At 45.4% G+C, this 26,944-nt stretch overlaps 1 protein-coding gene across 1 annotated transcript; it reads left to right on the top strand.

The window, feature by feature from the left end:
• The first annotated feature begins 356 nt into the window (after nucleotides 1–356).
• LOC119454361 (BPTI/Kunitz domain-containing protein 4-like) lies at nucleotides 357–24,153 on the top strand. Its single transcript, XM_037716317.2, has 6 exons — nucleotides 357–567; nucleotides 7,141–7,227; nucleotides 7,516–7,602; nucleotides 10,378–10,464; nucleotides 22,853–22,956; nucleotides 23,956–24,153. Exons 1-5 carry the CDS (start codon nucleotides 513–515, stop codon nucleotides 22,945–22,947), a joined length of 411 nt encoding a protein of 136 aa, XP_037572245.1. The 5' UTR covers nucleotides 357–512; the 3' UTR covers nucleotides 22,948–22,956; nucleotides 23,956–24,153.
• The last annotated feature ends 2,791 nt before the right edge of the window (nucleotides 24,154–26,944 follow it).

Genomic DNA, 26,944 nt, shown 5'->3' with positions numbered 1-26,944 from the left:
CTGTGCTACTGTGGGGCCATTAAATAAGCGAGCCATTCAATGACTGACTTAATTTTTGTTGTTCATATCAAGTGAAACAAACCCAAAGAGCCCCTATACTGACTCCTGACTCCCCAACACACACATACGCATACTGTTATCGCACGAACATAGTTACAGCATACACCTCTATTGTCAAACAATGTGCAATGCCACTATGTTCGTCTGCCTGCGCCTCGTGTGGAGGCTAAACTACATGGCGGAAGCCACGTGTAGTCAAGCTTCGGCTACTCGCTGTTTCTCACGGTTGTGCAACGTTTCCCACGAAGCGGGGCAACTCGTACCGACGGCGTCACATGCACGATCCCAGCGACAAACTGCACTGGGTATATAAAAAGCAGGCTTCACGATGCGACTGAATCAGCTTATGCATCTCTTACAGTAAGGCTCGTGATTCACCAAGTAGCAAAGTACTTCCTGCACATTTGAAATTTTTCGCCAGGCGGAATCAAGGCAAAAATAAGGAACCATCCATGGATCGCTTCGTTCTCGTGTTGGTGATGGCTGCCCTAGCGGCGTGTGAAGATGGTGAGCATCGCATTCTCCTATTCTATTAGTTTGACTCGCCAAGTAACCAGGGGCTTTTAAAGACTATAATATCACCATTCCATAAAAAAAAGCCCGTGAAATATGACAAAGAAAGAAACCATCTACCCCTTGTGGCGATTGCAGTGCTCTCAAGCCTGCCGCGTATAAACGAAGCACGCATTTGGCCCATCCGTTGCGCCGCCTGGTCTGCGAGGGAGCACATCACTGGTGTAAATATGCCCGCTGCACTGGCCCTATTTAAGAGGCAGCGCACCAGGCTACATGCGCTGTTCGTTCATACGCCCCACGTTTGAGAACACTGAAATTGTGGCAGTCAAGCACGAATGTTCCATGCTTTCTGTTTGTCATAGTTTGTGGAATTTCTTGGGGACGCAGAAAAAATATTTACGTAAAGAGTGGGAAGTTAGAAGCTGCGGAATTACATGTTTTCGAAACCCACTTTCATATTTGAAATATTCTTGTAAAGTTAATACTTGCCAAGTTTATTAATTACAGCGAAGATGTTAAGGGCTCAGGCCCCGAGGATCGTGTCCACGTGTAGAAAAAACTATCATCATCAGCGTTGGCTCGTGCGTCGTCTTTTTGAGCGCACGGCCCCTCCTCCCTCCCGGCCGGCTGAGCCCCCGCTATCTCTCTTGCGCCAGTAGACTTTCTCTTATGCAGCGTTCCCCCCTGGGTAGAGTTGGGCCCGGCTGCGAGGCTAGCGCGGAAAGCCTGTTGGAAGCTGCGCCCGACTACAGTTGAGCGCTGCTGGTAGGCTAGCGAGGCAAGGTAGGCGGCGCGCCTCGACTGCAGACGCGCGCGCTTTCCCTCGCCCCTCCGGCTGCTCCGCGTGCGTCTATTGATTAATGGTAAGAAGGTGAGGAGGGCGCCGCGTGCCGCCCAATGGCGGGGGAGAGATAGGCGGCTGCCATGCATAACTGTGCGTGTGTGTGCCTGCTCTCCCACTGCGGCGCCTGCGCGCAGCCCTGCCGGCCTCTGCCGCCTGTGCCGCTGACTCTCTCCGGGCTCTCGCCCGCCTCTCCCCGAACAGTGTTGACAACAGCGTTTAGCCGTTCCGTGACGTGAACATTGCGCTAGCGCTCTAATGAGTTGCCCTTTCGACTCACGATGGCCCGGCCGCGTGCCGCTCGTTCGGAGGAACAACGCAAGGAGCGACTGCGTGCCCAGAAACGCGAATGGGCACGCTAACGCCGCGAAAAATCGTACGCAGCAGAACTGTACGTCCAGTGGTACGGAACCCCTAGTCGAACAAGAGGTTGTTGGCCAAATACGCCGCGAACGAGGGCACAGCCGGAAATGTGATGATGATGATGGTAAATGTGACGACGAAGCATCTATCGTAATGACGGGTGACTTCAACGTTGACATTGCACGTCCGTATGGAAAATGGTTCACTTCTTATGCTCGAGTGCTTCGGCTTGCGTGTGTGAACGAACCGACGGTACCAACTACAATACAACGGACGTGTATAAACGTCGTGTTTATGAAGAACGTGCCTACCGTTGCCGTACGCGCTATGGCGGTGTACCATAGCAACCATAAGGCCATGGTCACTGTGGTCACTAAATAAATAAAAAATTACCGGATCATATATATTTCTGATTCTTTAATACTTCAAATAACCAATTAGATCATCAGATATTAATAGTCATAACTGAAAATGCATGGTTCCCACCATAGTACAGCTTCGCTGGTGTTCAATCTCCACGCCAGTGGATGGGCTGACACTTTTATTCTTGACTAATCATGTAATTAGGTCGAATACAAGAAAATAGCGTGGCTTGCTCGGTCAACGATATGCATTTGGTGGCGTCCTCTTAGAGTGTTTTTGTATATTTTTAAACCTTGGCTTAAGTTATCTGGGGCACTGCGTTCATTGAAATCGAAGGGCACAAGTACATTAGCAATGAAGTCCAGGACTACAGGTTTTTGGTCTAGTTGGTTCGTTGCAGTATTTGGGATCATAGCGCTAGATCTACACGGAAAAAAAGACAAAAAGCGACAGGCGTGCGCTATAGCGCACGTCCTGTCGTTTTTATTGTCCGTGTCTGTCCAGTGCTATGACCTCAAATATTGTATCAGCAACTCGTCCGTTACCCTGAGGGGTAACGAACTATACGATCTTTAAAAGAGAACATTTTACAGCGAAGCTCTCTATGGCTAGGATTCGGGATTTTATGGCGTCCGCCCAGAAAAACTCTGCCCTAAAACTCTCCCCTAAAAAGTGAGAGTGAAAGAGGCAACAAGAAAAACAAACGCATGTCGCCGCTCGCGTTGGAGCTCGGTTTAACGGCCTCCTGTGTCTAAAACGATGTGTCTCTGTGAGTGTGTAACGTAGTGCGTGACGTAGTGTGCGCCTCATAAGGTGACCAAGGAGAAAGGGTTGGAGCTCCTCGGCGCAACCGCGGGAACGCTCTCGTGCCACTGCTCCCGCCGCGTTCGTCGTCGTCGTCTTCCACAGCTGGCCCCGTTTCCGCTCATCATTCCCGCGTATAATTTCACTTTTGTCGTCGTAACGGGTAGGCCGCGTTTACGGGGGTATGAGCAATTGCGTAAGGGGGTATGAGCCATTCATTGTCTTACGTGACGGACAGATTTATTAACAGAGACAATACACGAATGTGTGTGCGTACCTATCGTCACGATGATCGCCGATTAGGACAATAAATATGTTCGTACCTTTGTTCAAAATTCTGTGTCAGCTCTGTGTCGTGCGATAAACAGCTTCGCTGGTCATCTTCTTCACAGAGTGGAATGGCTCATGAATTTTTTCCCTGTCTCTATATCAAAAATGCCTTTCCGGCAGATGTCGATCCTTTGGCTTTCAGGAAAACTGCCTCTCGCATATTGTTTTTTCTATATTTGTTTAGCTTGTTTCACTCGTCCGGTAAATCTATCAGTTTTTATAGTTTTTTTGTTTGTGTTTTTTTCCGCATGTGTTGCATTTGTTCTTTTTCCTGCGTGACAAGGTTTCGGTTTCACTTTCCTTCAATGATGTTTGTACCCGCATGACTCTGCTGCGCACACACGGCTTTTTATCTTTGCGAGAAATTTTCTTTGTGAAATTGTAGTATATCTATCCATCTATATATATATATATATATATATATAGAGAGAGAGAGAGAGAGAGAGAGACAGAGAGAGAGAGACAGAGAGAGCAGACTAATGTTAATACTAATACGGGTAATTCGACCCCGACCGAAGCTCCTGGCCGGCACCCATGCATATCTATGGGTCCAAATTTTCGTTATTTCGATCCTCTACTTGGCTTACGCCAGGTAAGTCAAACTTGAACACTCAGCACGCACGCGCCTGACCCATATTGGGACCCCTTTAGTGGCAGCGTCTTTCCCGGCCGAGTTTAGCGGACAGTGAATGCGCCGAACACACGTCATCTCCGTCGAAAACGCCTATTTTCAGCCGGCCCTACTAACATTTTCAATCAATAACCACGGCGCACAGCCTCTGATTACAGTATTTACGCGATTCTAATGCGCGCCTTCTTTTTGGAGAAAATTTGGCTGGAAATTGCCTGCGCGGTTGAATCGGCTACGATTCCAAAACAGCCTTCACGATGTGCGTTTGCTTTGCCGCAATACACAACTATAATACGACGAAGCTGCCATTTTGTGCGGTGAAGCTGATATGAGGAAACCGGCTGCCGTCGTGCAACAAGTATCTTGCTCGAAAATAAGGTGCGTGTTAGATTTCTGCTTGGTACAGGAGCTTTAATGTAATTTCTACGCCAGTTTTCTGCCTTCGACACATAAAAAGTGGGTGCGCGTTTGATTGAGGTCCATGCCAATTTCTGGAAAACACTGTCATTTAAATCGGTGGTGTGTATTGACATTTTTAATCATTTTGTTTAATGCAACGCGCCGGAAAACTCGATCAATTTTGTCCGGCTTTGGATACATTTATGCAAATGTTGGTAATCCTGATTTGACGCATACTGGTCACATGATATGTGGCAGCGAAGCATTGCGATACCGAACTAAGTGGCAACCAAGTATATACCCTACACGTCCCTGTTACTCTGACGAAGGCAGGACCACCTGCCGAAACTTTAGTAAACTATATATATATATATATATATATATATATATATATATATATATATATGGGGTGTCTTATTTTATTTTTATGTGCATTTTTGTTATCACCCATGACATGTAGTTCAATTCTACTTCTTGAGCTAAATTACTCTCAGAAGCAGCCATTATTTGCACAGGAAATGAAACTGAATATTTGACGAATGAACAAGAATTAAATTGAATTGTATTTCAAACAAGCATATTAACATAGCTTTTAAACTAAATAATTTCCGCCGCATATTGCAATTTACGAATTGTAGCCGATGACTTTTACAGTTATGTTCACTTAGAACAAATTATGAGGATGACAACAGTTTCTAGATCATCATCATCATCATCAGCCTATATTTATCTACACTGCAGGACGAAGGCCTCTCCCTGCGATCTCCAATTACCCCTGTCTTGCGCTAGCTCATTCCAACTTGCGCCTGCAAATTTCCTAACTTCATCATCCCACCTATTTTTGTGCCGTCCTCGACTGTGCTTCCCTTCTCTTGGTATCTATCCATCCTGTAACTGTAATGGTCCATCGGTTATCCATCCTACACATTACATGGCCAGCCCAGCTTTATTTTTTTCTCTTAATCTCAATTAGATTATCTGCCATCCCCGTTTGCTCTTTGATCCACACTGCTCTCTTCCTGTCTCTTAACGTTACGCCTTAAATTTTTCGTTCCATCGATCTTGATGCGGTCCTTAACTTGTTCTCGAGCTTCTTTGTGAACCTCCAAGTTTCTGCCCCATATGATAGCACCGGTAGAATGCAATGATTGTACACTTATCTTTTCAATGACAGTGGCAAGCTCCTAGTCAGGATTTGGCACTGCCTACCAAATTGGATTGGGTTGGATTGCCTACCGTATGCACTCCAACCCATCTTATTCTTCTGTAAATGTCTTTCTCGTGATCAGGGTCTCCTGTGAGTAATTGACCTAGATAAACGTACTCCTTTAGAGACTCTAGAGACTGACGGCCAATGCTGAATTCTTCTTCCCTTGCCAGACTATTGAACATTATCTTTGTCTTCGGCATATTAATATTCAACCCCACTCTTACACTTTCTCGGTTAAGGTCCTCAATCATTTGTTGTTTTTCGTTCCCGTTGTTGGTGAATAGGACAATGTCCTCTGCAAACCGAAGGTTGCCGAGATATTCACCGCTGATCCTCACTCCTAAGGCTTCCCAATCTAAGAGCTTGAATACTTCTTCTAAGCATACAGTGAATAGCACTGGAGAGATAGTGTCTCCTTGCCTGACCCCTTTCTTGTTAGGTAACTTTGTACTTTTCTTGTTGAGAACCAAGGTAGCTGTGGAATTCTTGTACATATTTGCTAAAATATTCACGTATGCCTCATGTACTCCTTGATTACACAATGCCTCTATGACTGCTGGTATTTTTACTGAATCAAAGGCCTTTCCATAATCTAAGAAAGCCATATAAAGAGGTTGATTGTGCTCCGCAGATTTCTCGATTGGCTTGTGTTTCCAGAATGTTCGCGCATACATAGGTCTGTGTTGAGAGGTGAATGCAAAGTGAAACTGAGTTACCTTCTATACATCGGCAGCAGTCATCAGGAAGAGGGCTGAACACTGTCCCACTTTTGCACGCTTCACAGAGGACAGTGGCGCACTGCACTGAAAGACACAAATGTAGAAAGGCACTTTACACTTACAGGGATCTGATCCATCGTAGAATATCCCTTTCTGTAGCCCGCCTGTTCTCTAGGTTGACGCAAGTGAAGTTTCGAGATACGCGTTCCCGAAGTTTGTGACAAAATGCATTGGTGTTCCAGTAACGTTTGACCTTCATTACATAAATGGAATTTTGTTATAAAAGTCAGTAGAACAAGAGTACATTTTACAGCAAGTTACAGCAAGTTCGAAGTTTGTTAAATCACTAGCCTTTATTCGTGTATTCCAATATGCGCGCTAAAGCAATTAGTCTAGGTTACTAATTATTTCCTAAATATTTTAATGATATGAACTTGTTCGCGTAAGTAATTTTTACTATTCGAGTATTCCAGCTCAATAAGAATAATTGTGCTAAATGCCACAAGCGATTTTTTAACAATTCTATCAATGTTAAAGTAATACATCCGGTATATGTTGTGTGTGCTTGTCTGTTTAATGAATAAACTTGTAGTGAAGAGATAGTGCTCATGTTCGAACCTAAATTTCTTTCTGTTCGGCTGTTTTAGCACTGTTTTGTCTAGTAGAATTGTTCACCACGTAGCCCAAATTTGCCAGCTACCACATGCACCAAAACAAAACCATCTGGCGTGCTACGTCTGGCTCTATGTTGTCGGTTTGATAATCTCTTGATTTTCTTTCCAATTTCTCCTGATTTGTAGAGGATACTCAGACGGAGTCTAGTCAAGAAGTATGCAAACAAGAATACACCGAAGTTCCGGTTTCACAATTTTTTCTTTCTTTTTTCTTGTTTTTCTTTTTCCAGACCCATGCGCCACTGTACGCTGTGGTGGATGCAAAAATGGAACAGTGCTCAGCTCTACACCAGATGACTGCTGTCGATGCGTATACGGTACCTACGGCCTCTTGAAACATTTAGAACTTATGGTCTTGGAACTCACGCCGCTGCTAGCTAATGCCAGCGCTCAACTAGATATTAATCTGCGCGAGTGTGTCGCGATCCGGGCAAAAGTGAGGCGGGTAAGAGAAAGACGCTGTAGATGAAAGCAAATATTGAGTGTCAGCATAGCCAGCTGTCCATAGGAGCAAGTGAAAGACATCGTCAAGAATAGTTCTCCGTGAAAACACGAGCACACCATACTGTAAGTGTAAAGTGCCGTTCTACATTTGTCTCTTTCAGTGCAGTGCGCCACTGTCCTCTGTGCAACGTGCAAAAGTGGGACAGTGTTCAGCCCTCTTCCTGATGACTGCTGCCGATGTATAAAAGGTAAGTCAGTTTCACTTTGCATTCACCTCTCAACACAGGCCCATGTATGCGCGAACATTCTGGAAACACAAGCCAATGTGTGCCTCCATCGGTAGGCATCGCGCGCAGTATGTTCAAGTGTGGGTGTGTGCGTGTGTTCGTGTGTGTGTGTGTTTTGCGGGGGGGGGGGGGGCAGGTGATATGAAGTAATTCGCCCAAGTGGTGTCATGAATAGTAAAAAAAAAAAACACAGCTTAAAGTCTACCGAAAATATCGTCGAGCAGTTCGAAATCCTGTTATCACTTATATATTTACGTACAAATTTATCAGTACCGTCAGTGCCAGCGATGTGTATCAGAAAAATGGGAAAGGCGGCCACAATAAAGAACAGCGGGCAAATAATAAACAGATAGATGTCGCCTGCGCGGGTCAACCGGCTACGAAACCAAAACAGCCTTCCCGATGTGCGTTTGCTTTGCCGCAACAAACAGCTGCACTACGGTGAAGCTAACTTTTATGACTGTGGCGCGAAGCGGATTTCAGGAAACCGGTCGCCATCGTGCAACACGTATTTTTAGTGACACGAGCATCGAGGGACATACATAAATCTTATCTTGTTATTTGCGCAGCTCTTCCGGTTCACCTCCTGATACGACCGGGGACGAAATTCAGAAAAAAAATGAAAAAAAATATAAAACAAATAGTACAGTACGAAATACATGGGTTTCATTATAGATATATCTGAGCATAAGTTTAGTTCCAAGTTTAGTTATTGAAGCGTCTGGAATAATTATAATTAATTAGAAATCTCTGACTACCGTACACCAATGCACAGAACACCAACACCGAGGTGCGAGTGCCACTAAAAGACACCCAAGTCAAAGATTAGGTTCGCCTACCATTTTTCTTGCTCAAAAATCGGGTGCGCGTTCGATTTCTGCTTGGTTCAGGAGCTTTAATGTAATTTATAGGCTAGTTTTCTACCTTCGATGGAGAAAAAATGGGTGCGCGTTTGATTCAGGGACGTGTCAGTTTCTCGAAAATACCGCCAAATAAATCGGTGGTGTGTTTTAACATTTTTTAATCATCTTGTTTAATTCAACGCGCCAGATAATTCGATAAATGTTGTCCGTCCCCTCAGGGTAGACTTAGCGGAAGTCGACTGTATATACTTTAAGTGGTTTACTATATCGAACGTTTTCGAGTACGAATAGAAAGTATTGAATTGAATAGTCACATGTAGAGGCATATATTTACATCACAGTTATTTATTTCGGTAAAATTAGGTATCATGCCTACACTGACTAGTGCAAAAAAGACAAGTAAACATCATGGACAAAGGATCAATTTTCAACACTACATCACTTATTGTCATTAAAAAACAGCACGATTAGCCTACGAATATCTTTAGAGCCTGATTGCAAACAACCTTTCCATAAATTAATGGCTAGAGTTTGGAATGGAGCTTTTCGAAAATGCTGATTAAGTGGTTGCTGAAAAAAAAAGGGTACAGTATTGGTTTGAGAGAAAAAAAAAGATGCTAGATGACTTGTGAGCTGTAAACAAATGCAAAAGGTCCCGTTGCAAGGGAAACATTACCGGTCGTAACTTAAACGAGAGAAATGCTACATGGTTAAACTACCAAAAACACTAAATGATATAATACAAGCGAAACTAAGTTTATTTTGTGGTCTTTCGCCTCGAAACCACCCAAAAACTTGTATTATCAATTGTCTTTCTGTATTGCTTCAAAAACTTGTGTCGCTGCTTCACTTCTGACAATTTGCCATGCTGTGTTTAGCAGAGAAAGAACAGTTATAATAATTTAACAATCAGTTGTTGTGAAGTATTTGGTTAGTGTAAATTATTCGAACATACCAAATAGCTCGCTTTCGAATTAGCTTGTCCGATCAATTTTCATTCTCATTTGACGTTCCACCAAAAATTTATTGAGCAAGTTCGCAATTGTATAACGTCGCACCATCAGATTTTGTATTTGGGCTACGACCACAGTTATGCACATATTGGTAATCCTGATTCGACGAATACTGGTGACATGATATGTAACAGCGAAGCATTGCGATACCGACTAAGTTACAACATATACCGGGTGTGTCAGCGGACACTTTCAAAAATGTTTAAAGGTTGCATGTGGCAGATAGCTCAATTCTAGTTCATGTCCTGGTCTACTCGAAGAGGTGGACATTACTTGCGCAAAAAATGTCACTGCATAATCGAATATTTAAAAAGAATTGCTACTTAGGTTTTTAACTAATTACCTTATGGCCCATATTGCATTTTACAAATTTTAGCTAAGGAGTTCGCAAGGCGGATCCACTTGGAACGAATTCTCAGGAAGACGCCAGTGTCGAAATATTAATGCTCGAACTTTGCGGAGACAAATACATTTATATATATATATATATATATATATATATATATATATTATAAGAAGCCAACAAACAGCGGCACCAAGGATAACATAGAGGAAATTGTATTTACTAAGTAAATTAAACAAATGAAAATGAATGAAAAAACAACTTGCTGCAGATGGGGAAGACGTGGGATCGTTCTCCACATGCGGCAAGTTGTTTTTTTCGGGCACATGCACCAAAAATTACCGCGTGCACCAAAATTAAACCACGTAGTGTGCTCTAAGTTGTCGCTTTGCTAATGTCTTGGTTAAGTTTCCGTTTTCTTCTGAATTATAAAGGACACTCAGGCGGAGCCCAGTCAAGAAGTATACAAACAAGAATATACCGAAGTTTCTGTTTTACAACTTCATTTTTTTTTCAGACCCATGCATCACTGTACGCTGTGCTGGATGCAAAAATGGAACAGTGCTCAGCCCTACACCAGATGACTGCTGTCGATGCGTAAAAGGTACGTACAGGGTCTTGGAAGTTTTAGAACGTATGGTCTTGGAACTCACGCCGCTGCTAGCTAATGCCAGCGCTCAACTAGATATTAATCTGCTGCGATTGTGTCGCGATCCGGGCAAGAGGGAGGTGGGTAAGAGATGGACGCTGTAGATGAAAGCTATGTTAGCAAGTTGTTGCAAAAATGTTGTAATTCGCCCAATCCGCCTTTTGAATGTCCCGAGTGCGCATGCGCTCTAACATAGCGGCAAGCGCCGAAAACGTTTTGTACGGCGTCGGTGGTTCGTGCAGCTGACGACGCACGCGTATGCAGCATAGTCGTCGAGGGCGCGAACTCTTTATTGTCGGCGTTGTGCCGGTCGACGACGTGGTATTTGCGCTATGTTTCGGTAGAAACTTCAGCTGTTCACAGCGATATTCGGTTAACGTCCGGTACATCACAATATAGGCCGACATGACACCGATGTCGGTCAGAAGTTGACCTCACGCCGGCGCCAACGCTCGGCCGGCTGTAGTTGTCATACTGTGCCAGTGGGAGACCTATATTGTCATACACGTATGACGAAGAAGCGACCGACGACGCGACCGACGACAGCGAGTGATCTTAGTGTGATAAGCTTTTGTGCCGGCGACGCCGACAAAAAAGTGGTCGCAGTTTCACCTGAAAGGCGAAGCATCAATTGCGATAGCAAATTTGTAGAGAGCTATACGGAGTAATGATAGTAGCTTTATCAGCTGTATAAACTTCGACATGCAGCAGCACCGGCAACACGCAGAACTGTTGTCGACGCCATCGGCGTTTTGCCCACGTTCGCACAAAATGCGTGCGGCGTTGGTGACTGTTGCCGGAGCCTCTGATATAAATAGGCACTGCGTGCCGCAGCTAAACGTCGCCTCCCTTCCCTCCCCCTGCTCCCCCCCCCCCCCCCAATGTCTTTCGCGCGTCGGAAGAAGGCGCGTTTGCTCTACATATATGGTGATTGTAAAGGAGGAAAGAGACGCCTACTTCTGCAGCCCTTCAGGGAGCACGGCGCAGAACGCGCGTTTGTTCGCCGTGCGTTCACTCCCCGTGAAAGCACGCGTCCCTTGCGCCCTTTCACTCGCACATACAGCGTTCGGCGCGCGGCGACGATTTCATCTCCATTGACGTCATACGGAACCTCACGGCGACGGGGACGGCGACGCCGACGGCAGAAATCTGCTTTGTAGCGTCCATATAATTGCTATCGCCATAAAACAGTCTGCTGATCTCCGTGCGAGCGACCGCCGAGTGAAAACATCGCACCGACATCGAGAATATCGCCGCATATGTGCTCGTATATGTATTTATTCACGCTCAAATTGAGTTTAAACGTGCTTCCGACGCTAATATGCACGATTTCCAGCCCTTTACAGCCCTCCAAATCAAGTTTGAGGCGGTGTCGATCTCGTTCAGGCAGCTTCATTACGCCTAACACAGCCTACGATTTCGTCCGCTACCGGCGGACCTGAAATATAGGATAAATAAGCAAGTACGACGAAGGAAACTGCTGATATAGTTCGGTCCTGACCTTACCGACTTGAAGTGAACATAGCATAGCAGAACTTAGTAGTAGTACTTGGCTGCAATATTTATTCATCTGGTAGACATGTGACAATATGCTGGGTTCCTGGCCATAGAGGCATTGAGGGTAATGAACTGGCAGACAAAGTGGCCACATCAGTTACATCTCAAGCAATTAATCTTACCGCTGCTATTCCTGCCATAGACCTCAAGCCTTTTTTGCGAGCGAAACTGCGAAACCACTGGCAACGCTTGTGGGACGCCGCAACAAATAATAAGCTCCACTTGATTAAACCACAGCTAGGCTTCTGGCCCTGTACAACAAAAACACGACGAACTGATGTCCTATTCTGTCGTCTCAGAATAGGACACACATATGGTACTCACAATTTTCTGTTGACTGGTAACGAGCCTCCAACCTGTGGTCGATGTGGTGAGAGGCTGAGCGTCCTCCATGTCCTCCTGGAGTGTCGGGAAGCCGAAACAGAGAGAAGGAAACATTTTCCTCTTGCATACAGCTATTGTGTCCCGCTCCATCCGTCCATGTTTCTTGGTAAAGAACCACTTTTTACAACCAAAGCAGTCCTCGCATTCGTGAACGATGTTGTCCTACACGTCATAAGCCCAATAAATTCGTAGCGCATCCTCTCGCCAGAGGATGCCGCTGTGACAGTAGTTCAGTATAGCACCTGCCTCCAGGCCCTTGTGGTTCAAGGGCTCTGTTTAGGCAGTAGTGCTTTTGCCAATTACAACATGTGAAATAACTTGAATATCTTCACTCTTTTTTCAATGCGTTCTTCACTTTCATAGTAAACGTCATTGATCATTGTCATAACCTTATTACATGTAGATTTTACGCTCTTTACTATTTTTAGGCCCCTTTACAGCCATGCTTCATCTAACGTTTTATCCACGCCTGATAATTCACTATTCATGTACCACTGACACGCCATTATCATCGCCTTGGCGCTCTTTGGCCACATCTGGCCCTTGCGCCAATAAACCCTATTAATCATCATCATCAGTACTTGGCATAGTAGAACTTAGCATAGTACGATGCACACACAGAGAGTGGGAAGCGCCGACACGGAGCAGTGCTAATACCGCAGTACAGGCACCGTTCCTGAACGAAGGCTGTCGGTCGCAGTCGCCGGCGCTTCCATGAACGAAGTGCAACTACGGAGAGTGGTAGATCTGCGTGTATTTTTATGCTGCCCGATTTAGTAGTTACCGAAAACACAGTTTGCCTCTTATGCTAAACAGGCAACAAGTGATGGCCCTTTCGATACTGCATCGTAAGCAACAACACCCCTCGTTACCACGCGAGTACGGCAGGCATCGGCATTTTCGCGTGTCAGTGCGGCTAGGTGGTCGTTGTCGCCGTTTCCGATGTGCCCGGGACGTTCATGCCTTCTCGTCTCAGTGTGATCGCTTCTGATATGTGCATGAGAAGTGTTCATATATGCTTTGAACGTTTCCTCATTATTTCGTGTGAGCGGTGCACGGTTTCTATTGTACTTGAAGGGAACAGCGAGCGGTGGCCGTACGCGTGCCGATGTAAACAAATGCGCCGTTCTTGCGTTGCATAAATACTCTGGGCGCAATGTCACCAATTCAAAGAGCTATGACCACTGTGGTCAAGACTCCGCTACAAAAGCAGTTTTTATCATCCTATTAGCGTACGTTCAGTGCAGGTCTACCAGTGGCAAATGCATGAACTCGGCTGCTATATACAATACGGCTAACCTCCGCTGAGCGGAATCGACCCCAGCTTAAACTTGATATGGTCAATTGGCGAGTGCTCACGTTCGTGCATTTCAACTTCCGAAGCATGTTTGGACTCATATTCGGCACGAATAAATATGAATAACAGGAATACAAGCGTAGGCGCTGTGTCAATCGCTTTACGGCGCAATGTATTCGTTCATAGGCACATCGCACGTTGACTGGTTTTGTCGGCGTAGCTGCACGAAATCTCATCATCATATTTCGACGGCTTGTGGTTGTAAGTAGCACCAGAGTCATTGCCGGCCTATCCATCTTGTCCTACAAGCGGCCGCTCACACAAAACGAAAATTACGACTGACAAATGCACAAACCCATTTCAGCTCGCTTCTTGAAGAGTGCCTCTGCGTCCCGCGGGGCCCCGACGGCGTACATATTGTTTATCGCGGAGCCCGCTAAGGTGGCGCCACAGCGCAATGCAAAAGGCGGATTGGGCTCATGAATCGTCAAAAAAAAAAAAAAAAACACTGGTGAAAGTCTACCGAGTGAATGTCGTGGAGTAGTTCTAAAATGGGAGAGGCGGCCGCAATAACAGACAACGTGCAAATAATAAACAGATACACGTCTGTACACATAAAATTAAAATTGAAAATTGGAACATACCTGACTGATTCTACGCAAGAAAATGCATCATTTCAAATGGTGGTGGCAGTACTGCCAAAAGAAATTATTGCGGTTTTACGAGCCATAACCACGATCTGATTATGACGCACGTCAGAGTAGGGAATCTCTGGACTAATATTGGCCACCTGGGGTTATTTAACGTGCACCAAAATCTAAGTCCACGAACAGTTTCTTTTTTCATTTCACCTCCATCAAAAGGCCGCCGCTTGGGCCGAGATCCTCGAACAACCTCGATCTCAGCCGCACAACGCCATAGCCACTAATCTACCGCAGGGGGTAACGTTAGCCGACTCTTAAAGCAAAGCTAGTAGGTCAAACTGCATAGGTTAAACAAACTGTATGTCAAACGAGTTATGCAAAAATATACAGAAAGCGTTAAAAAATTTGGGCTCGTCTTCGCCAACGGCAGCAACTGCTTTCCTTGGCAGCATTTATGTTCGGCTAGCTCACTCTCCCCACCCTCAATGTGTAAGTGGAGGAGGAGGATAAGCTGGTGCGTCGAATAGGCTGGGGGAAGTCGAAGTGTTGAACGTTCAAAAAAGGACGCAAAAAAAGAAATTTGTCTTTATTTGTGACAGAGAGGGAAACAAATATGGCTACTTCCGTTGGTTCTTAAAAGAAGTAGGGGGGACAGAAAAAAAATACTAAGGAAAAACAACAGGCAGATCCATTGCTATGTTGGAATCCGAATGAGACAAGGCTTGTTTGAGTCAGCGAGGTAGCAGCACTATAAAGGATGACACGAGCACAGCCAGCTGTTAGCTGGCTGCTTGGCGACGACGACAAAGGCGATGTATAATCCTTGTCAAGAGAGAGAGAAAAAGAGAAAAAAGGTAAAGGAAAGACAGGGAGGTTAACCAGACATTATCTCCGGTTGGCTACCCTGTACCGGGGGAGGGGTAAAGGGATTCGACAGGAGAGAGAGAGAAAAAATAAGTACAAAAAAGGGGAAAAAAAGGAAAGAAAAAAAATCACACACACACACACACACACACACACGCACGCACACACGCACGCACACACGCACACACTCTCACACACACACACACACACACACACACACACACACACACACCAAAACAGAACTGTTTCTGTGGGCATTGTCACGCAGTCTGCGAATGCGTTCTAGTGTTGAAAAGTGTCAACGTCCCATCCTACGTCACGCAGTGTAGAGTCACAATTAGTCACTGAGTTCGGTGTCTTTGTGTGTCGCAGCAGTGCCTTCAGGGTGGCTCGCGCTGTTCGTGTAGGCCAGTTTGCAAGGATGTTGATTTGCGTTATTAAGCGTTTGTCCAGTTGACCTATCGTGGCTGAGAGAGCTGCTCTCTGCGCGTTAAAACGAGGGCACTCACAAAGAAGGTGTGAGATTGTTTCGTTGCACCGGAAGAGCGTTCGAATCACAGTCGGTCAGATAGGCCGGTGGCTCGCAAGAAGCGCAGAAGCGCCTGCACGGCCTTCTTCTGTGACGTTGGGTCCAGTCTGTGGTGGAGAATTTTTTCTTCCGACAGAGGCCGGTCGTCCAATTGGTTGAACGCGTTGGTAAGAGAATGTTTTTGCGCACTGTACTTCGGGCAGTCGCACAATATATGTACAATTGATTCTTCATTGCCGCAGTGGTCACAGGCTGCGCTGTCGGCCATTCCTATGCGGAACGCATAGGCGTTGGTAAACGCAACGCCGAGCCATAATCTGCACAAAAGTGTTGCGTCTCCTTGGCGAAGCCTTGATGGTACTCGAAGGCTTAGGGTTGGGTCCAGAGAGTATAAGCGAGCATGCATGAAGTGCGATTCATGCCATTGTGACCTTGTGCGTTGGCGAGCGAGCACGCGGAGCTTCCGTGCAGCGTCAGTCCTAGAAAGTGGAATGGGTCGTTTGTGATCTTCTTTATGAGCTGTGCGGGCAGCTTGATCGGCCCGTTCATTGCCGATAATTCAACAGTGACTTGGAAGCCACTGAAAAGTTATTTCTTGCCCTATCTCAGTCAGATTGTGTATTGCCTCGGCAATCTGAAAGACCAGCTGCTCGTGTGGACCGCGGCGTAAAGGTGATAGTAGAGACTGCAGAGCCGCCTTTGAGTCGGAGAAAATTGTCCATTTGTGTGTCACTTGGTCACTAATGAATTTCAGCGCGGCACAAAGTGCTGCGAGCTCTGCTGCCGTCGATATTGTGACGTGAGACGTCTTGAATTTAATAGTTGTGCCCATCGTTGGTATCACCACTGCCGCGGTAGAGCTGTTCGGCAGGACTTAGCCGTCGGTGTATATATGGGCAGAGTCTTGGTACTTCTCGTACAACAGGAGTAAGGCGAGCTGTTTAAGGGCTGGTGATGACAGCTCTGCTTTTTTCTGGATGCCAGGTATTGTCAGGTTGATATTTGGCTGGGTAAGGCACCACGGAGGAATCGAAGGTCTTGCGGCAGGAGTGAAGTAAGTTGGTAATGATTCACCATGCGTGGCTATTGTTTGGCAGAAAGAGGTACGTTGTCTGTCCGCTGGCAGAGATGCCAGGTGGTGGTGGGGAGTCCGGGAAAGATGTCGTATATGTGTCCTTAATGCTTCAACCTCAATGTGAGTCTTGGCGAGGTGGTCTCCAGCAATGCTATAGTCGCCACTGTGGATGCACTCCGAGGCAGGCCTAGGCAAATGCGGAGCGCTTGTGCTTGAACACTTTGTATGGTGCTCAGACTCGTTTTGTTGACGTTAGTTAAGGCTGGCAAGCTGTACCGCAGGAAGCCAAGAAACAGCACATTGTATAGTTGCAGCATAGCACTTGTGGACATTCCCCATGTCTTTCCAGTGAAGAACTTAAACAGGTGAGAGATGCCTGTTAACCGCTTCTTCATGTAGGAAACATGATGGCTCCATGACATGTCTCTGTCAATTATAACGCCTAGAAACTTGTAAGATCGAATGTAGGGTATTCTTTGGCCATTTATCAATACGCTGTAGTTCGCCATGGGCTTCCGTGTAAATGCCACAAGTGCGCATTTCTCAGACGATATTTCCAGACCTCGATTCCGGAGGTAAATAGCAGTCTGAGATGCGGCTTTCTGGATCCTCGCACGCAGTTGTAGGCGTGTTACTGCAGACGTCCAAACGCAGATGTCATCCGCATACATTGATAGCTGAACTGTGCTTGGCAGGTGCTCAAGGAGATAAAGGAGAGTCAGATTAAACAGCACAGGGCTGAGGACACCGCCCTGGGGGACGCCGCGGTAGCTGTAATGTAGAGAGGTGTGGCCGTCCTCAGTGTTCACGAAAAAGGATCGCATGGAGAGGTAGTCGCGTATCCATTGAAACATCCGGCCGCCCACACCTACCTCTTCGAGAGCAGTAAGTATGGCTTCATGTGTAATGTTGTCATATGCCCCTTTCACGTCGAGAAACAAGGAAGCGCAAAGACGCTTTCGGCATTTTTCGTGCTGAACGTAGGTGACTAGGTCGACGACGTTATCTATCGATGATCGACCACGGCGAAAGCCCGTCATAGCCTCTGGGTAAATGTTGTGGTACTCTAGGTACCACTCCAGGCGTCCTAGGATCATTCTCTCCATTACTTTGCCCACACAACTAGCCAAAGCGATCGGGCGATACGATGAGAGCTCCAAAGGCGATTTGCCAGGCTTCAGTAGTGGAACCAGGCGACTGGTTTTCCAGCTTATCGGGAGCGTGCCATCTCGCCAAGATTCATTGTAGAGCTCTAGGAGAACAATGCTTGCGCGCTCACCCAGATGACGTAGGGCTCTGTAAGAAATGCCATCAGGTCCTGGAGCCGATGTGCGTCCACACAAAGCTAGTGCTGCCTTAATTTCATGGATTGAAAAAGGTAGATCCATGCGTTGATCTCGCGGTGGTGGAGAGCTACTCGAAGGCGGAAAATTGTTGGGAGAAGCGAGTTGGCCGGATAATATGGCGCAGAACTCTTCTGCCACGTCAATATCCGGTCGCTGTTGTGAAAGGGCTAGGGCCTTGAATGGAAACCGCTGCACGGGCAGTGTCCGGAGACCTCGTACCGTTCTCCACAACTGCGATAAAGGCTTGCGAGGGTCTAGAGACTCACAAAACGCAGCCCAGCGTTGTGATTCCAGCTTAGCTAACCGGCGCTGGATCTTCTTTTGGATGCGTCTGGCGGTCCGTAAATCATCCATTGCATGCGTGCGGCAGTACCTTCGTTCAGCACGTCGACGAATTGCTCGAAGTCGTTCTAATTCTATATCAAATTCCGTTAGCTTCGAAGAGCATGTGAGAGTGCACATAGTATCTTGTACTGCGCTCTTGATAGTCTCTTCCAAACGATGTGAAATGTTGTCTTGACAGTGCTCTTCCATGAGAGACTGAAATTTGGTCCAGTCCACTCTTTGGATGGTATCGCGTATCTTGGAAGGAGATAATCCGCTTATTTTGACGTATGTGGGAATGTGGTCACTCCCACGTGTTTCTATATCTGCAAACCACCCAGCACGTCTGACGAGGCTTCGTGAGACAAACGCCAAGTCCAGACAGCTGCTGTACGTGGAGCCACGTAAGAACGTAGGACTGCCGTCATTTAACAACAAAAGTTCATTGTCATGAGCGACGGATACCAAATGTCTGCCTTTCGCGTTGATCTTCGTACTGCCCCACAGTGTGTGATGAGCGTTGAAATCCCCAATGATGACCCACGGATCAGGAGTTGATGATAGGATGTCGCGTAGTCTTGTTTGATCAAATCGACTTGATGGAGACAGGTAAGCGCCCACAACGGTGATGGAAAGTTTCTTCTTTTTCACTGTTAGACATATATATTGATTGTCGTCATGAGGAGCCACAGGCTGGAGAATGTTATTGAACAACATGCAGACACCGTCAGCCAGAAGTGCACTTCAAGTACTGGACGCTCTGAGTCCGGTGCTGGCAGCCCTTGAGTAGACCATGGCTCAACAGCTACTGCCTTTCAGGGATGAGGTCCGAAAAGCACCAATTTTTCAGTTGAATGCCCGGGGACTCAGATCGTGCATTGCTGATTTTCGTCGGTTCGTTTACGCCCATATGTTTCCAATCATTGTCATCTGCGAACCGAACTTATCCCGCACAATCAGGCTCTCTGGATATGAATCATTCATGTCATCTACTACTGGTGAAAACAGCAAGGTTATGGTGTTTATTCGTCGCAATCTCACTTGTCAAGAGAAGAATATTGATGAGAGTTGCATGGCACAATGAGGTAAAACACATAGCTAACTACATTTAAGGCTTCATACTACTTTTGTCAATGTGGCGAATCTGTTCTGGGGGACTGGCCAAGAATTGACACATATGCAGTGACCAAAGTTGCCTACTAAGACAGGCAGCAGCCAGCAGCAAGTTGTCTACTCGGCGAAACAGCAGCCAGAGCATACCCAGGGGCTTGTCTATCTACGATATTTCTGTAAGCAAAAATGTATCTGGCTAGAAAACGACGAAGGACGCAAAACCTGAAGAAGAGGCAACGAAAGTTACGCTTTAACAAAAAAAAGAAAGAAACGTTCGGCAGCATGTTACACTCCTGTAACACGTGAAGGCAAAGCGTGCTGCACACTTGGTAATGCGCCGTCTCGCATCGTCGCGTTGCTGCTTTCGTAGTTCGGTTTCTTCGGTTCGTTTTCGACGCTCAGCTGCTGCTTCACGCGCTCGTATAGCGGGGTCATACTCGCGCCAACGACATTCCCCTTCGACTTTAGGTTGCATCACTTAGCAGGGGATTGAAACGTACGCGGTTGTGTGTGTGTGAGCGATTTCAATGAAAATATGCACTGTTCGCTTAACTTTGTTGAGCGCTTGTAGCCTCTGCATTACGAGATGGATGAGCCATTGCATTTTTGCTTGCTTAGGGGGGGGGGGGGAGGGGGGAGGAGGAGAAGGAGCCATTGCTGATGTTGACAATTTTTGCACAACTGGACCCGACAACGGGTTTTTTTTTACCACTGAATCGGATCACATGCTTTTTTCAAGGTCATCGGGGGTATGTGTCACTTAAAGCTTACGTCTTAAATAATCGTGTAAGCAGGCGTTGTCAATCGGGCGGGCCTACTTTACCTGTACAAGAGTTCTTAACAGGACGTGTACGATTTAGACAGGCTTCAGTCCTAGCCGAACCTTTTCTTCATTAATGAGACATGAAAGTACCTTGGATAATCGCTGAATGCAATGCGGATCGCAATACGTTGCACCATTTATAGTTTTTCAATGTTTCTTTACCAGCTATGCTGTCTTGTGGATGAGTGTACACTGAGATACTGACTAGACAAAAGCCTATTTTTGTTTATTAACAATTATTTTGCATTTCGTGGCATAAAATGTTGTACTCTAAGTTCTTTTGCTGCGACACGATGATGATAATAATAATCATCATCAGCCTATATTTATATCCACTGCTGGACGAAGGCCTCTTCCTGCGTTCTCCAGTTACCCCTGCCTTGCGCTGGCTGATTCCAACTTGGGCCTGCGAATTTCCTAATTTCATCACCCCACCTAGTTTTCTTACGCCCTCGATTGCGCCTTCCTTATCTTGTTATCCATTCTGTAACTCTAATGGTCCACCGGTTATCGATCCTACGCATTATATGGTGGCCCAGCTCCATTTTTTCCTCTTAATGTCAACTAGAATATCGGCTATCCCCGTTTGCTCTCTGGTTCACACTGCTCTCTTTCTGCCTGTTAACATTAGGCCTAATTTATTTCGTTCCATCACTCTTTGTGCGGTCCTTAACTTCTTCTGGAGCTTCTTTTTAACCTGCAAGTTTCTTCCCCATATGCTAGCACCGGTAGAATGCAATCATTGTACACTTTTCTTTTCAACGACAGTCGCGAGCTCCCAGTCAGGATTTGTCAATGCTTGCCGTATGCACTCCAACCCAATTTTATTCTTCTGTAAATTTCTTTCTCATGATACGGGTCCCCTGTGAGTAATTGACCTAGATTAAACGTACTCCTTTATTGATTCTAGAGAATGACTGGCGATCTTGAATTCTTGTTCCCTTGCCAGGCTATTGAACATTTTCTTTGTCTTCTACATATTAATCTTCAAGCCCACTCTAGCTCTTTCTCGGTTCAAGTCCTCAAACATTCTTGCGATTCGTCCCCATTGTTGCTGAATAGGACAATGCCATCTGCAAACCGAAGGTAGCTGAGATATTCGCCGTTGATCCTCACTCCTAAGCCTTCGCAGTCTAAGAGCTTGAACACTTGTTCTAAGCATGCAGTGAATAGCATTGGAGAGACTGTGTCTCCTTGCCTGACCCCTTTCTTGATAGGTAACTTTCTACTTTTCTTGTGGAGGACCAAGATAGCTGTGGAATCCTTGTAGAGATTTTCTAAGATATTCACGTATGCCTCCTGTACTCCTTGATTACGTAATGCCTCGTTGACTACTCGTATCTCTACTAAATGAAATGCCTTCTCATTATCTACGAAAGCCACATAGAGACGTTTATTGTACACAGCAGATTTCTCGATTAATTGATTGATGACATGGATGTGATCCATCGTAGAGTATCCCTTCCTGAAGCCAGCCTGTTTTCTTGGTTGATTGAAGTCAAGTGTTGCCCTGATTTTATTGAAAATTATCTTGGTGAATATTCTGCTGAAAAACTCCACATAATCCACTTTCATTCACTTTATTCCACCTTAATCCACCTTGCTCTAATTTCTACCAGCCTTAATCCATTTAAATCCATCTTAATCCATCCTAATTCGTTTTATTCCACTTTATTCCTCCTTGATCCGCTTTAATTAACCGGCCTTCACCTTACCTTAATTCATCCTAATTCACTTAATTTCACTTTAATTGCTTTTGAATTACCCATAATTACTAGTAATTAACGTTGTTATACCATTTAATATTTTCTGTATTACGGCTGACGTCATACACGAAGACGCTGATGATATTGCGATGTGATGATTATTTTGGGTACGACTCTTTGCCTGCTACGCCGGCTTTTCTGCCTCATGTGACATATAATGCTTTCGCATGAAAAATTATTAATGTCCAATTGAACGCCGCTGAGCTGGTGTTCAAGTTATGAACTCCTCGCGCGCAAGCGAGTGCGTTGAGACGCGTGGCGAGTTTTGATTTGGCCTTTAGGTGCACTTAGAACGCAGGCGTGAGCTTGCTCGAACAAGGAACGCGCGGACAAAAACATTTCACCAAAGGGACTACAATGCTTTTGCATTCCCACACGTAAGCAGTCTTAAGGGTATCTGCTGATTTTTATATTATTAGTCCAACACTGCTTTCTCTTACGTCCACGTTATCCACGTTGCCGTTGCGTTCATATCGTAAGTGCTTTCATCACCTCAATGTGATACCGAACATTAAAGATATGTTTCTTAGACCTCGGCCGCATTGTGTACAACCGTGACAGTCCATCACATGTGAATTGCAACTTAGAAACGCCTTGCCATTTTTGTTTCGTATTTTATAGATCGCTGCGCCACGGTGCGCTGTCGTGCCTGCAATGAAGGAACAGTGTTTAGTCCAGTTCCTGGTGACTGTTGCAGATGCGTGCCATCCGAATGAAGGTCTTAGGTAAGGCATGAACACCGAGAACAAGGCACTATGTTTTTTTATCGTCAGCATATATATTCGCAAAGCAGATTAGTCGAAGTAGCTTTTCCGATACCGATAATCATGAACCACATATATTAATTAATTTTTTGGGTCTAACGAACGATGCAAGCCATCTGAAGTCAATGTGTTAGCTGCCACTTCTACTAATTATGCTGATACAAGAAAAGAGCCAAAAGTTGTCTCACAAGGTAGTCATTATCCATTGAAGGCTGTACCTAAGACTATACGCACGTGCAAGCACATACAAAAGGTCTACTAAATGGCAGAACAAGACCTACTCACCAAAAGACAATTAGGTCACTCTTGCGCAGCAGTAGGGTACCACATCCCTCGTGTATATTTACCTCTTGGCCCTCTTCACACAGCTCATATTATTCATATAAGAAAAAGTTAGGCGTGCAGCGGGACACGGGCCCAAGAAGAGGGACACGGACCACACAAACGCCTACTTTTTGTGTCCTGTCTGCAAGCCTAACTTCTTCTAACATGAATGCCTACCAACTAGCTCAGCTTTCTGACGTTCTAAGCTCATATTATATTCGAATACCACCTTGTCGGATAAGCAGTGACAGACACACTCAATGCTAGATAAGAAATACCGCCTCCTAAATTCCCACAAAAACAAGAAAGGGACAGCCAAGGCCGTAGCCCAGTTAGGGCACCACAAGTGACTTGTAAAGGGGGACATAAAGCATGCGTTCACCTTTCTTCGGTGGTGTTTACTATTTTAGTCGTTCTTTCACAATATCTGTAATATAAGAATCAATGCATAATTGCATAATTAACAGCCTTGTATAACCAAAAACTCATTGATTTTCTTACTCTTGTCTTTGATTTAAAGTCTGCCTCTATCATGCTTTAATGTTATAGACTCAAGCAGATTCGTCAAAAAGCTAGAAATGGCCTGTTGACTGATTCCTAGAAATGCATATTTATATTTGCTCTCTTTTCATGCAGACTGCAAGCTATACACGAAGTGAGAGTCCTGAAACTGCATTGCAACCATGTCCTAGTGCCCATTGTCAACGTACTTTAGCAGTGTTCGCAAAGCACTATCACATCTAGGTGTGTGACCACTACTCTACTCAATAAACTAAAAAAAAAGAAATTCTTGGAGGCACTGAAAGTGAGCCCATATTAAAGCTTGTTGTTATTTGCAGCGTTAAAGGCATGGCATGGCAAGAACTTTATTTTGGTCCAGAGAAACTATGGCCCGAGGGCAAAGGCCCTCAGGCTAAGTCGGTGGATCCGCCCACGTAGGCACCGGTAGGCCAAAGGCTTTCCCGATGTCGCGAGCTCCCCGGACGGCCAGGAGTTGATCTTGGAGGACTTCGCTGGATAAGCGTCGACTCCAGTCCTCCTCACTGTTGAGGTCCGAAGCCCTTTGGTTGGGGCACAGCCAGAACGTATGATCAAATAGACACGGAGTGTGTCCACAACTTTTACATTCCGCGGGAAACTCCTGGTCAATTTTGTTAAGCACAGAAGGTGTAGGATAAGATTTAGTTTGCAGCATTCTTAATGTGACTGCCTGAGCTCTGTTCAGCTTCTGATGGGGGGGGGGAGGAAAAAACCTCCTGCCTTAAAAACCGAAGTTCTTTTCCGTTATTTGCACAGTAACAGACCTGCTCGAATCGGTGGCAGTACCTTATTTACGTACACTCGTACGCAAGTGTCTGACTTGTATGTATATATGTATGTATGTATGTATGTATGTATGTAAGTATGTATGTATGTATGTATGTATGTATGTATGTATGTATGTATGTATGTATGTATGTATGTATGTATGTATGCATGCATGCATGCATGTATGTATGTATGTATGTATGTATGTATGTATGTATGTATGTATGTATGTATGTATGTATGTATGTATGTATGCATTTATGTATGTATGTATGTGTGTATGTATGTATGTACGTAGGTACGTACGAACTTCCCACAGCAAAAGTATACGGACCAAGAATTCCGCGATAAAGTAGATTTCCGTATCTGCCTATTTATGCGACTTGTAATTGGGGGACTGAAGCCCCAACTTGGCATTGCAATCTTTCCGTTGAACTCGTCCATTTCAGATTTTGCAGCTTAATTACAAATAATTTCAGTTTTTTCAGGTGAGCGTGTGGTCCCTATACTTTTGCTGCTCTGTACAGATCAGCGATAAAAAAAGTTATGCAGTTCCCACTCACTGTGGCAGTTTATTTATTTATTTATTTCACATACCTCACAGGCTCCAGAAGGAGTATTTCGTGAGGGGGGCGGTACAGATAAAAATTCTGGAGCAAAAACGTGTTATACGGTTACGTAAATATGCACACAACGAGAATAAAATAATAAACAAAGAACGCAAAATAAAAACAAAAAGAAAGGAAGGTAAACTAACAGTTGTTAGCTTTCCAGTAGGCAGTAAAGCAAACAATCTTAGCACAAATGCTTACATAAATACACAACAATGAAGTTAAGAACTAGACTAAAATAGACACTGATTTTAACGAAATACTAGCCAAATATTGCACTGACGTTTTGTCTGAAGGTTACTGGGTCGTTAATGTCAACGATGTTATCAGGACGACCATTCCACAGCGCTATGACACGTGGCAAAGCTGAGCAGTTGAATGCATTGGTGTGACCAAAGATGCATCACACCAATGCATTCAGTGCTATGCGAAATGTTTTCCAGGGAGCTAGCTAACCAGCACCGTTTGGCGTATCTGCGAAGCATTACCAGATGTACCAGCCGTTTCAGTGTACGTGAAGCAATTGTGTGTGTGTGTGAGAGTGTATCTGACTGTACGTATGCATCACGAACAGCGAGGAGACGACGAAGGCGACCACGGCTGTACGAGGTTACGTAGAAACAGTACATTTTGTTTCGTTATGACTTGGGACAATCCCGAAGGCTGTGCAGTTTAAGGTATATAAACCTTACGCTTTTATAAGCCATTTGTTCATATGCAACGTGATGCACACGAAAGACAGGGGAAATACTCACAGCAACTCCAGCTTTTTATTACCCTGTCGGTGACCGAACGGCCACTGGCACGTGCACAGCTCTTCATCGCTGGTGCTATGCGACGTACCGCAGCCGTCCTACTACTGAAGGCGCTAGCTCGCGTTGGCACGATAGGTATCCGTGCGATCAGACGGGCTACCCAAGTTAGACCCCCTGAAAGGTTAAAATGACAAGGCCAGCCAGGAGGTGACTAACTTCCTGTACTCTGCTTCGTAACTTCGTTCTAAGGTAACAAGTGCTTGTCACTGATGTTTGCAACATGTTAAGGAACGAGTAATAAAGAAAACATCCCTTCTCAGATGCACGCCAATCTGACAACTGATACATCAAAGATAGCGGAGCTGTATAAGCGAAGTCCCACACACCATTCTGAAGTATCATAGGGGTCTGTTTACATGGCTGACGGCCTCGCTCGAACGCAGGAAGCAGCTGCTACGGCATTGTCGTTGCGAGCTATTTTTAGTCTCAGCGACGGCAGTGACGGCTCCCGTGCAGCAGCGCGCGGTCGCTTTCACCGTTGCAGCCGCAGAAACGCCTAGCTTACCTCAAAGGTGGAGCAAGTATAACGCGACGTGAGAATAAAAAATTACCGGTTAAAAAAATGCGTATATAGGTTGTTTTCTATTTCAGTGAGATATACGCAAGGTGACATTTGTTTTATAATCACTGATCATTACCTTTCAGAGCAAGTTCAGGACGTACGACACAGGTTGATTCGCATTTACATTTCATATCGACCACGCCATCGCACGCCGCTGCACAAAAACCGTTGTAGAACTCCGCGTAACAGTTTTGCCGCAAAAAATTACGGGTATGAGCATCGGCATGAGCACGACGCTCATTATGGTACGGGCATTGTTCTGGTGGGCCGAGGTTCGATCCCACCATCGGACACGTTAATGAGGGCCAAAACGTTGCGAGACAGGAATC

Source organism: Dermacentor silvarum, chromosome 1, assembly GCF_013339745.2.
Source record: "Dermacentor silvarum isolate Dsil-2018 chromosome 1, BIME_Dsil_1.4, whole genome shotgun sequence".
NCBI classification, from domain to species: Eukaryota; Metazoa; Arthropoda; class Arachnida; order Ixodida; family Ixodidae; genus Dermacentor; species Dermacentor silvarum.
This window is presented reverse-complemented; position numbering and strand designations above follow the sequence as displayed.

What these genes read in the sequence shown, in the direction of transcription:
- LOC119454361 (XM_037716317.2), top strand. Translation starts at nt 513, where the DNA reads ATGGATCGCTTCGTTCTCGTGTTGGTGATGGCTGCCCTAGCGGCGTGT. An exon ending in CCTAGCGGCGTGTGAAGATG is followed by an intron (nt 568 to 7,140) that starts GTGAGCATCGCA and finishes TTCTTTTTCCAG; the next exon opens with ACCCATGCGCCACTGTACGC. An exon ending in CTGCTGCCGATGTATAAAAG is followed by an intron (nt 7,603 to 10,377) that starts GTAAGTCAGTTT and finishes TTTTTTTTTCAG; the next exon opens with ACCCATGCATCACTGTACGC.